The sequence below is a fragment of the Athene cunicularia genome (genome assembly GCF_003259725.1).
Source record: "Athene cunicularia isolate RWA chromosome 6 unlocalized genomic scaffold, athCun1 chr6_part1, whole genome shotgun sequence".
In the NCBI taxonomy this organism is placed as follows: domain Eukaryota; kingdom Metazoa; phylum Chordata; class Aves; order Strigiformes; family Strigidae; genus Athene; species Athene cunicularia.
In genome coordinates, this window is record NW_020799105.1 from 26192613 (window position 1) to 26204670 (window position 12058).

The window sequence follows — 12058 nt, forward strand, 5'->3', positions numbered from 1 at the left end:
CCTGCTTGCTAATGAGAGAAAATCTGACACTCGGATGCCTTCAAAGCGTCTTCAAAGGCTGCGGTGCGGCCGCCACCCGCCCCGCTCTCGCTCGCAGGCACAAAGTCTCTCCAACGTCTTTTCCTAAGGGGAAGACGCGACGTTCCTCTTCCCTGGTGCTTGCAGGGGGCCCGGGGAGGTGGATGGGGCCAGGGTCTCTCCCTCGGTGGCCGTGGCAGTGGCCATGCCTGCCGGCTGCCCGGTGCCCCAGTCCCCTCGGCAGGGAGGTCCCCACGGCACCGCCGGGGCAGCGGGGCTCTGCAGTGCGTCCCCGGAGCGGGGCCGGCAGCCCACGGAGCAGACGGTCCCCATGGGCACCTCCGGGAGCTTGGGAGCCGAGCCGCCCTGAAGGCTCTTCTTAGGTAGGCTTTGTGCAAAGACAAACAGAATTTATCTTAAGATAACAAATAAAGATGATAAATAGCACTAGCAAGGTTCACTTTTACACTCTTTATTCATTGAAATATCCTGAACCGTCTTTAGTGCCTGTGAGGTGCTTGTAGAGGGACTTGGAGACCACCAGTGAAAGAGACCTCACATTTCAGAGTCCAGGGAAAAGGAAACCCATCCGTTGTATTATTTACCCCCCAGGGACAAGGCTCAGCCCCCCCATGTCTCCCCCATAATTGCAGCCCTGTCCGGGTGTGGATCCTCACACCACATGTTACGTGGTTGGATCCTGTGATTTTTTATTATTTTTCTCCTGGAGCCTTGTTCCTGGGGGGAGAGCGCGGATCTGGCCACAGGGACTGAGCAGGACGCGGCTCCCGTGATGCTCCTTCCCTCCTCCTTCCAGGTCTCCGGGAAGATGGACGAGAACGATTTCGTAGCGGTGACCAGCACCAACGCTGCCAAGATCTTCAACTGCTACCCCAGGAAGGGGCGTGTCGCCGTGGGCGCCGACGCAGACTTGGTGGTGTGGAACCCCAAGGCTACTAAAATCATCTCAGCAAAAACCCACAATCTGGTAAAATATTTTTTTAATTGTTTTCCTGAGCTGGTTTTAGAGTCTGAAGATAACAGTAAAGCAATATATGTCTTCAGATCAGAAAGATCAGCTCATTCAGCAGCTTGTGTGCATGAAAGGATTAAGGACATTTGCTTTTAAAAATACAAGCAGATGAACCTATCCTTTGGTTACTGTCAAGGGCAGGGCTGTGACTGAGTTGGAGTGACTGCTCTGAGACAGTCTGCACCCAGAACAGAAAGTTTAAGACCAGTGTATTTGCTGTGGACTAGAAAACTGTAAGTGCTGAACTTCCTTTAAATATTAAGCTGCTCATGCAGTTGGTGTGTCAGGATCCTCCCTGAGGCGCCAGGCTGATCCTGCACGGGCCTGTCCATGGGGGCCACTCGCATGGGAGAGGTTTGGGTGCATCTTGATGGCATTTTTAACTGTGGTTTTCCACGGGTTTTGCTGTCCCCAAACTACTTTCCAACGTGAGCCTCAGACAGAAAGCTGCAGTTGAAAGGAGGGGAGGGTGAGGTAATTCTGCATTTCCCACAGAACAGACCTGATGTCCCGTGCCTGTTTTGGTAGAAGACTTGTAGTGACTTGGAAGAAATGACAAGATCTTCTGTCTGGAACGGAGAACTTAAGCTGGGCTCTTCTGGGCTTAGAGAGAATTAATTGTTTGTGTATAGCAAAAGTCTAGTTTGCTCCAGGAGTCCTGGAGGTTTTCCAGGCAAGTACTGAGAGTTTTGAGGATTTAGTTTCTCCATTCCAGTTTGCTTTAGTTCATCCAATTAGAAAAACATTATTATTTGAAATATGGTTAGTTAGGTACAGCTGATGGAGCACGAGGAGCAAACTTATAAAAAGGGGGGTGTGGTGTGTAGTTGGCTAGACTGTCACTTCTCCTTTCAGTCTTACCCGTGTTGAATATCTTGGTGTGTTGTTTCCAGAACGTGGAGTACAACATATTTGAAGGCACAGAGTGCCACGGGGTTCCTACCGTGGTCATAAGTCAGGGAAAAGTTGTTGTTGAAGATGGAAACCTGTGCGTCACCCAGGGGTCAGGCCGCTTCATCCCAAGGAAGACCTTCCCCGATTTTGTTTATAAAAGGATAAAGGCAAGAAACAGGGTAAGGAGAACTTTACTTGCCATAACCCTCTGTTTTCCTTGCAATCTCTCTGCATTATTATTTTGCAGTCACTGTTGTGGCAAGCCTGCTGATGGAATAGGCAGCAGAAACAAGAATATTAATGTTATTTCTTTCCGGGCCTTGGAAATTTGTGATGTTGTCATGGAAGTGCTTTGGTGTGATGCTTGGCACGTTAATCACTGATCCCTGTTTTAGTGTTACAGCTAACAGTGCGAGGGTCATTGGTATTACTTGCCGATTATAAAGTTACAAAGCAAAAATAAGACTTCTAGCAGATCTGGCTTTGGTTTGTATTGAGGGAGGAGGGGGGAATTCCTCTCACACCTGCATTACGCGGGTTGATGTGGTTGTGTGACCAGCGTGTGCGCTGCCCTCCTCCCTCCCTCCCCTTTCCATGTGTTATTTTAGACAGTTCCATTATCCGTGGTAGATGAAGGTGGAGCAGGAATCATTAACCCCAATTGCCTGCAGAGGCACCAGCGGCGCTGGCAGCTGCGGCAGGAGCCCCCGGCCCCTGGGGTGCCTGGGGGTGCCACCTCGAGCGCTTCCAGAGTCAGGGCAGGATGGGGACGGGCCCTGGCAGGTCAGGCTGTGGAAGCAGACACCCCGTGCCATACCTTGGAGCTGGGTAAATGCAACCCTTGGCGCAGAGCGAGCTGAAGCCCTGGCGGGGCGGTGACGGGCACCAGCCCGGGCAGGGAGGGGTTTGTTTGCTCCGTTATTGCGTTCAGTGCTTTGCAAACAGCCCACAGCCTGCCTGTGCCAGCTCGCCAGCCTTGGTTTAACCGGAGCTTTCGACAAAAGCTGCGGTCAAAAAGAGCGCAGGAAGACATCGAGTAGGGTGTTTTCTTCACAAGATCTGCAGCACAATGAAGACAAAGGTCATGTAAGAAAGAAATTTCTACAGACAGTGCTGTATGTGTCTTGATAACCTACCAGCGCGTGCCTTTTTAATTTGAAACCCAGCACTTCTCATCTTCAAAACACGTCCCTTCTGACCCTGCGGTTGTCAAAGGGCTGTCACTGCCTCGCCAGGGAGGAGAAACAGCCTTAAGCAGATCCGTGATGAAATGCCAGTAACGATGTCGGTGGGGCTTTGGCTGCCCTGGCAGCCTGGGGCTGAGCTCGTCCTGCCCGTGACAGTCACAGCGGGTGACACCGGGGGGAGCCATGTGGCCCTCGGGGGGGCAGGGCCCCTCACACGGAGGACAAGTCATCACCCAGATGTTAGGCCTGGTTCTTGCTCGCCTTAGCTTAAAGTTGCACTTTACCCCTCTGCTTCCCCCCTCGCAGCTGGCCGAGGTCCACGGCGTCCCCCGCGGGCTCTACGACGGACCCATCCACGACGCCCTCGCCAGCGCCAAAGCCGTGGCCCCCGCCCCGGCGTCCCGGCTCCTGCCCTGCGCGGGCAAAGCCCAGGCTCCCCCCGTCCGCAACCTCCACCAGTCGGGGTTCAGCTTGTCCGGTAGGGCAGGGGGTGCCCTGAAAGGTGGGGGGGCTGCAGGCAGCGGGGGGGCTGCTTTGTGTCATGAGCTTGTGTGAGCGGCCGGGCAAAGCCGGGGACTGGGGACGTGGGTTTGCTCAGTAAAACACGATTCTCACTGTTGCAGCAGCCGCACAGAGAATGGTTTTTCTGTGTCGGGGCGCTGATGAACATCCCGAAGCCTGGCGGGGTGTGAGTACAGGCGGCACGGAGGGTGGAGGCTGCAGTGATGGGGAGGAGGGTGAGGCTGAAGGTGAGGGTGTCACCATGGCCCTGCCCAGTCAATGGGAACGCTGTGGTGGCTGCTGGGGGGGTCGAGAGTTGGAAGTGGTTGGGTTTGTAGAGATTTGCCAGGTAACTGTTTTCAGGAACCAGAAAGACAATTTCTTCAGTCTTTCCGTGTAAGCAGGCAGCGATCAGCATCGCTTGGCTCAGTGTCCTGCAGAAACCCGCCCGGCAGCTTTCGGGACCTTGGAAAGCCAGTGCTCTGCCGTAAAATGGCTTTTGTGGTTTTGTTCCCTTAGCTGGCTGAGATCAGTTGGGTCACATATTGTTTAATAGATGCACGAGGTCCCACATTTTATTATATGGAACCTTTATGTACAGGAAAGCCACTTACAATGTTTTCCAGACAGAAGTAGTAAAAAATAATGACACTCAGGCAAACGAAGCCGTGCCAACCTGCACCGCCCGTGCTGGTGTGTGCTGAAAGCACCAGGAGGTCCCGCCAAGGGACGGCGGCGTGGTGAGGGCAGCGGGGCCCCCCCAGTGCCACCAGCACACCCCACGCCCGTCCTCTCCCGCAGGCTCGCAGGCGGACGACCACATCGCCAGACGCACGGCTCAGAAGATCATGGCCCCCCCGGGCGGGCGCTCCAACATCACCTCGCTGTCCTGACCGCTACGCTCCCCGTCCCTGTGCCCCCCACCGCAGCCAGCGCCACCCGCCAAGGGGACTCCAGGTCGCCCTCGAGCTCGGGATGAAGAGCGAGCGTTCGTCAGCTGCCCCAGCCCCTTCTCGTAGGTAGAAAATAGAGGAACCCCCCGCGAGGTAGCGCTCCCCTCCCGCCTCTCCCAGCCTCTTTCCCCAGTAGCTGCTCGAAAGCCCCTTCCTTGCGGGGGCAGCGCCACCCTCCCCCCGCAGCACCGCCTGCCCTGCCTGGGCCGAGGACTTTCAATCCACAAACACATCCGAATCCGCAGCGGGGAGTCTCACCTGCGCTCGGCTCGGGGCTCAGGCCTGGCCCCGCGGCGGCAGCGCGTCCGTCTGTCCCGGCCGGGGCTGGTGTCCTGGGCAGGGCCGCTGCGGACCCAGCGCCGGTGGGCTGGAGCCCTTCTGTAGCCCTGGCTTTTAAAGATTATTTATACAGTTTTTCAAAAGTCAAGTTTAAGTCTTAGAACCAATAACAAGGCTCACCCGAAGGCCACCTGCATATGACAGACTCTTTTATAAAGGTTATTATAGCCCGTTTATTATATTTGAAGGGATGTACAGCAAAGGTGAACCTCTGTGCCACAAAGCTATGCATGTACCTCTAACGGAACGGCTCGCCATTCATTTTCTGTTCCTTGCTCTGAATAAAGTTTGTTGGAAATCGTAAGACAGTAGAAGCATTTGATCCGAGTCAACTTCTGTGTTTTTTCCTTTGGGTGTTTATGCACGAGGGTTTGCACGCTCGGTTCATGGCCTGTGACTGTGCTGCCCTTGGTCAGTGCAGAGGGTCACCGTGAGCTCTGCAGGGACACTGCAGCATCCACCGCCCCGCTGGCCCAGGTCCCGCCAGGGCTGCTCCAACCCCCCGGCATCCCACAGCCCCCCCAAAGCCTTCGGTTTGCGAAGCCACAACACCAGGGGGGTGGTCAGGTCCTTCCCGTTGGGCCCACACCGCTGCCCACGCCTGCAGGAGACGCTGCAGCATGTCCGCGGGGTGCAGCTTTTCCTCGTGCTCTCGTTTCCAGCCCCGTCGGAAAGCGGGGAACAAGAAAGGGAACGAAAGAGGTGTGGAACCACGAGCACGCGTCTGCTCCGCAGGGGGAAGCTGAAATCACCATTCAGCTCTGGATGCCATTAAATATGAATTAATTATTCCCTGAATTCACAAATTTAAACCAGGAAGGGATTTTTTTTTTTTTGGTGGGGATTTTTTGATTATCTGACCTAACCTACATCTCACAGCTTAACACAATGACCTGTAACAATTTCTACATCAAACATATGGGAATGCATTTGTTCATTTAGTTTTATTTAATTTTAAACCTTACTTAATTGCATTTGTTGGGTTTCTGAGTTTTGCTGCAATTGCACCACAACTATTGACCATGCATTTATTTTCTCTCTAAGTTAAGATTTTTAAAGTGATGGAAATGGAAGGTGCAAGAGGAATGGGAAAGACAGAAGTTCCAGTCTGCTGGCAGTGACCCCCCAAGCGCCCAGCCAGGCACGGGGCCACAGGGGTACCCCAGCACCTTGGTAGCACTGCGCAGGGGAAGCCCTGTGAGCTCTCTCCTGGCAATGTCCCTCTTCCAGCAGTCCGGCTCGTTACCGACAGGGGCGGTGGGGACCCGGCAGGAGCCAGACGCGCTGTCCCCTCGCCCAGCACCGCCCTGCAGAGGCGGTTTGGGCCCCTCCAGCCACCGCACCAGCCACGGGCCCAATCCCCGCTGCCCTTTCCCTGGGAAGGGAGGCCTTCCCTGGATTTCCTCCGTCAGGGAGCTGTCGCCACCGAGCCGGTGCTGCCGCACCATCGCCTCAGCCTCTGGAACGGGGCTGGAGCATTTCTGCAGCAATCCCGGTGCCAGGAGATGCCGAGGAGGGTCTGGACAGAGCCAGGCGCTTGCTAATGCAGCCAGAGCCTCCGGGAAATGAAACCACCCGGGGCACAAACACCGTCTCTGCTTGGCCCTAATTTCTTCGGACAGCTTTCCCGCAGGCTCCAGGTCAGGCACACGCCGGCCAAGGGCACCGGCGAGACGCTTTATGCCTGTGCCCGAGGGCCTGTGCCTGGCTCGGCGGCGGCTGCCGGCTCAGGGCTCGGAGGAGCCCCAAGTCCTGCCACGGGAGCGGGGATGAGCCTCTCGTTTCCCAGTGGAACAGCAGCACGAGTTAAAAGAACAGTAAAATGCAAAGACAACAACCGCCCAGCCCAAACCAAGACGGCCTATGCAACACAGAATGTTGGTCCTAAAGGCATCGCGCACTGCAGGCAGCAGCAAACCGTGGGGTGCTGAAATGGGGGTGAGGGCACCCCGCAGCCGAGCAGCCCCAGGGCTGCGGGACACGGCGGCCCCCGCGCCGGAGGGAAGTGGGGCAGGGGGATGCTGCAGGGCACACGCTGGCTGTGCGAAACCCTACGCTTCCCCAAGGGTGCAAACCAGCTGGCAGACAGCTGCAAAATCATCGCTCTGTTTCCACGCTCTGCTGCTTTTTTGCCAGCCTGTGGCAAGCCTGGCTCTGTCCTACTCCGCTGGGTAACCAGGCTCCCCCCGGCCCACCCCGCGCTGGCAGCGGCAGCCAGCACCCACCTGCCCTTCGGGTCCCGCCAGCAGAAACAGCAGCGTGAAAAATCTCAGCAGGTCAGAAAGGCAAAGCCGGGGGGTGACGCCGAGGAGGGACGTTCTCTGCTTGTCCCATCCTGAGGGTGAGCCCCAAAAAGCAGCGGTTTAGGCACAGCAGTAACGGGCAGAGGGCTGGCAGCTGCAGGGCTGCCTGTGTTTGGGGTGGTTTAAGCCTCTCAGCTTTTTCACCTGCTGTAATTTAGGGGCTGAGGGGGGGAAACTGTCCTCCCCATTCCCTTCACCTCCTCCCTGCTGTACAAGGGTGAGCAGCCTGGCTTGTCGGGTGCCCACGCACCCTTGGCCCTTTGGGGACCCTCGGGGAGGCTGTGGGGGGGTCACACCAGAGGAGTCAAATCGGCCCCGCCAAGGCCGGGGCACGGGGCTGCCAACCGCCAGTGAAAGGCTCTGCAGACAGAGCCACACTAAGGCTTTATCGCCTTCCTTTGCCGCTTGGTTTGAAGTCAGAAGAGCCTTTGTAGATGCTTTCTACAGCAAGATGAAGCAAGTCAGCACACCACGCTGACAGCCACAATAAATAATTCCAAGTACTGATGAGGGATGAAAGGGAAAAAACAGAAATGGAGACCTCCCGAAGTTCCCTGGGGCCGTTTTTATCCAGTTTAAGATACAAAATCCAGGGTTGTGCAGGGAAATACCGAAATGCAGAGGCTGTCAGTGCCTCGACCATGCCCTGGCCCCCACGGGTACAAGCGGGCACACCCCTCCCTGCTCCCCCAGCCCCTGCCCGGGCACCAGCCCGTGACGTTACCGGGGGCTGTGTGGGTGCCCCCGGCAGGGGCAGAGGCGCTCCTCACCCTCACTGACCCCCAGATCCCCATGGAAAGGGCCCTCCGCCCCACTGTCAAGACAAACTCCGCCTGGGGAGTCCGAAACCCCTCTGTCTGACACCAGAAAGCGGGAGGCTGTGAAATGCCCGGAGTCAGCCGGTCTCCTTTCAGGTTTTGCAGTGGCCCAGGAGCCTCACGGCCGCGTTCCTGCAGCTCCCCCGACCCCAGCCCTGCGCTGGCGGGAGCATCCCCGGGGGCTCGCCGAGATTTCAACGTTTGCTGCGTTGGTGGTTGGTGCCCTCGCAGCCTCGTAACTGCCCGCTGCACCCCCCCGGCGCTGCGTGTGCCCTGCGGGAAATCCGCGGCCCGTTGAGCCCCAGGCCACCGCTGGCCCAGGAGCCGCCGTCGGTAGCCACAGCGCAGGCTGGTGGCTGGCCACGCGCCCCAGCCCTTACCCCACTGCTGTAACCTGGGTGCTGAAAGGCTCCACGACGTGTAAACGAGAAATGTGAATTGTAACAGCTGCTTTTCATGAGATCCCATGTTTTCTCTATGGAGCAGTAACCTGGAAATGACAGCAAATATGTGGCCATGTTAAAAATACACATTTATTACTCCACATACGCAATGGCTTTCGCAGTATCTGCAAAAACACAAACTTGTCATAACTTAAATACTCTGGGACATGGTAAAATTTTCATGCAATAAAATTACAGAAATGTATTAACGTAAAATACAAAGATATCCTTTACATCTATTTCCACTGAAATAATTTTTTAAAATACCCTACCAAGGCATGAGGATTTCAGCACTGTCCAATGTCCAGTTCGTGTTATTGGCCTTTTTGCTATTATTTTATGACTCTCACTCTCTTTTTGGCAAGGTACAGAGTAATAAAGAATTGGCAACGGAAGAAACATCAGGACCTGATCTGGCATTTGTTTTCTATGCAAAATTCCCAGTGAAGTCTGTGGAATTCAATGGAAACACTTAAAAATATGCAACTCTGCAAAAGTTCATAATACAACAGAGATAAGAAAACAACCTTATGGCAAGGAATTGAGGGAGAGTAAGTTACAGGCGATGTCGACCTCTCACAGCGAATGATGGCACACCCTGTATAAATCTGTCATACAAAAAATACATATATTTAAATAGTTATATACAGAAAATTATTGTGTTCTGGTTGTAGAGGAGATGTAAACCAGAGCTGCTCTGGGGGTCTTTCAGGCTCTGCACGCCGGGGTTTGGTACCAGGAGGATTCCACAACTTGACGGCGAGCTTTGCTGACGCCTGGGGCCGCGCCCGCTCTCACGGGACACAGACAGGCGGAGGCCCAGGCCAGGCCTTTCCCCAGGCCCCCCGCGGGCTCCTGAGGGGACACGGGGACACAGGAGGTGCCGGGGAGCAGCGGCCCCGCGGGGACGGAAGGGCCCGGCGTGCAGAAACCCACCACGGAGAGTCTGACAAGAAGCACACACCGAGCTCCTTCCTATCGCTCTCCCGTTTCCCAGTGACCCTTCCCGTGTGATTTCTCCCCCGGGGACGAGGCACAACCAGGCTGCAGCAAAGCCTGGCCCCCAGCGGGCGCTGCCCAAGTTATGCCCAGGCACTATTTCAGATCAAGCGCGAGTATTTCCGCTCCGGTGCGCTCACGGTGTCTCTCTGGCTCAGCGCAATAAGCCCAGAGGCCCGTGTCCACCCCAGTGGCCGAGGAGCAGAGACGGCCTGAGGCAGAGCCAGAGCCTCCCTGGATGGACTTGGGCGGTGGGAGCCAGAACCTGCCCCACGCTGCTGCCCCCGGGAAGCAGCAACGAGCCGGCGTCTCCCCAGCACTTCCCCGGGTTCTGCCGAGCGCTGCTGAGGGCACTTTGCACAATTTCCCCAGGAAGGGCAGTGCTGAAAGGGAACACGAGTGACCGACAGGGCAGAGTTTGGGGGGAGAAACATCCATTTCAGAAGTGAGCCAGCTCCTCCCTGTGCACACCAGCCTCAAACTCAGGGGCTGTTTGTCACTTGTCCTAAAGGAAGCGACGAAAACATTGGATCAGACAGGGCCTGCCAAGCTGCCAGCAGCCCTCCTGGCCCGAGAGCCGCCGGCTGAACAGGATCTGCCCACGTCCCTCGTACAGGGGAGGGGGTTGGTCCTTGTGTCATTCCGACAGTCCAAACTTTTGTCATTATTTACAGAAAGATGACAATAGTGTAATGGAGTTTACTGAAAAATCCTATCCACATGGGTGGTGTAAATCATCTGTAATTTGCAATTCCTGGTTTTGACCCTCGTTCTGCTTCTCCTGCCCCGCCTGGGTCCCGGGGGGCCGAGCGGTGGGTCTGGGCCCCGCGTGGCAGCAGCCGTATCCCCCTGCTCGGATCCCAACCGGATCACAGCCGGTCTCCATGTGGCTTTGTGAAGAGATTCAAGTGTTGCCAGAGCGTCCTGGCCATCGCCCAGGGGCTGGGGCAGGGGACACGGGGGTGCACAGAGAGTAGCGGGGCCCGGCCCAGGCCGCAGCCCCCCTCCAGCCCGTCATTAGCACAGCTCCTAACGAGGGGCGGGTCGGGTCTGCGACAGACCCGCGGTCAGGGCCGGGGCCCCGCGGGGCCACCCGGGTCCCTCGCTGGGCACTCCCCCCCTGCGGCTGCACAAACTGGCACCAGAGCTCGCCTTCCCCCCGCACCAGCTGTGTCTGCGCGCCTCAGCGCTGCTTGGAAAGACTTCTGTGAAAATTTGGTCCTGCACGAATTTAGCCACGTACTAATCTCCACATAAAACTGTGGAAAATAAATGCGTGTCATTTTTAAACTAAAACTGGTTTGTAGCAGTTACGCCTTTCTGTTTTATTGGTGGAAACGAAAAACACAACAATATTTGTCCTGAAAAGAGTCTGCATCTGTTAAAAACATTTTCTAGCATTTCTGCGTTATGAATCCACAGTAAGGATGCAAACGCTGCAGCCTCCTCATGTCTGGCAGCAAACGGATCTTGGTAGTTTGAAAGTGAATGCGCTCCTAAGGAACCCCCGGGCACCACAACGGCCCCACGCTGCAGCAGAGCCCACGGCTCATTTTCAGTGACAATAACCAAAAGCCACTCTATAGCAGATTAAGCAACTAATATAGTGAAGGCTTCTGAAACAAGAAAGGCAACATCCACAGCCGGAGCAAGCTCAGGAGATCTCCCGTCTTATTAAGAAGTTAAAACAGGTATTGGTAAACTATATACAGTACTTTCACTTTACATTGAAAATTAAAGTAAATCAAAGGGTGAAATAAGACGTTCCCGTCTCCCGTGACCACGCAGCATGTCAAGGCCACCCCCTTGGCCTCCAATAACCCTGCACCTGGACAGACAGCGTCCTCCGAACCCGGACAAACGGAGCCAAACCCTCCGGTCCGCTCACACAGCTCCTCGCCGCTCGCAGCAGCTACGTGAAGAAAGCAAATATTTTAAACACATTCTGCATCTCAATTACAAGTTTAATCATTACCCAGACCCTGAAGGATTCATGGAGTGCACAAAAAACATTTATTTGCCCCGAGTCGGGAAAGAAACTCTGACAGGTGACGAGAGGACAAGGACGTGCCCGGGATGTCCTTCTGCTGCAGGGCCCCAACAGCTGGAGGCTCCCAGGAGGCCGGTGCTGCCCGCCACAGCCTGGAGACGCTCCGGTTTACACAGGGGTTGCCTGTCCCCGCGGCAGCTTCACGGACAGGGACTGCCCGAGAAGAGCTGAAACCACCTATTGGGTTTCCTCCCTCGCCACACCTGCTCGACGTCATCCTCTGCTGTGCCCAAGGATGTAACTTCTTTTCTTGTCACCTCACTGTATTAAGGACACGTGCAGATCAGCAACCTGACGTTAAAAAAGAACAAGTGAAGAAGTTGATCTGCCTCCTGCGACAAGTTGCATAGCAAGTCCCTTTACCCAGGCGGGGCAGCCAGGTGCCGCGCGGGCGGCCGCTCAGCCCGGGAGCGCGGTTCCGTGAGAACGGTCCCTTTTGCTACAGCGTGCAGGCCCGGCGGCGGGGGCTCCCCGGCGGCGGGGGCAGCCTGCGGTGCCCAGCGCAGCCCGAGGACGGGTT

At 56.0% G+C, this 12058-nt stretch overlaps 2 protein-coding genes across 2 annotated transcripts in view; one reads left to right on the forward strand and one right to left on the reverse strand.

The window, feature by feature from the left end:
* The window catches only part of DPYSL4 (dihydropyrimidinase like 4), an 11342-nt gene extending 6469 nt beyond the window's left edge, over positions 1-4873 (forward strand). The window contains exons 10-13 of the mRNA XM_026851570.1: positions 836-1006; positions 1945-2124; positions 3439-3610; positions 4435-4873. Of these exons, the coding sequence (XP_026707371.1) occupies positions 836-1006; positions 1945-2124; positions 3439-3610; positions 4435-4526 (615 nt within the window). The 3' untranslated portion in view covers positions 4527-4873. The remainder of the gene's footprint in view (positions 1-835; positions 1007-1944; positions 2125-3438; positions 3611-4434) is intronic.
* A 4624-nt stretch (positions 4874-9497) lies between these two features.
* The window catches only part of STK32C (serine/threonine kinase 32C), a 56993-nt gene continuing 54432 nt past the window's right edge, over positions 9498-12058 (reverse strand). Inside the window, exon 13 of the mRNA XM_026851699.1 lies at positions 9498-12058. The gene's annotated coding sequence lies outside the window, so the exon portion shown is untranslated.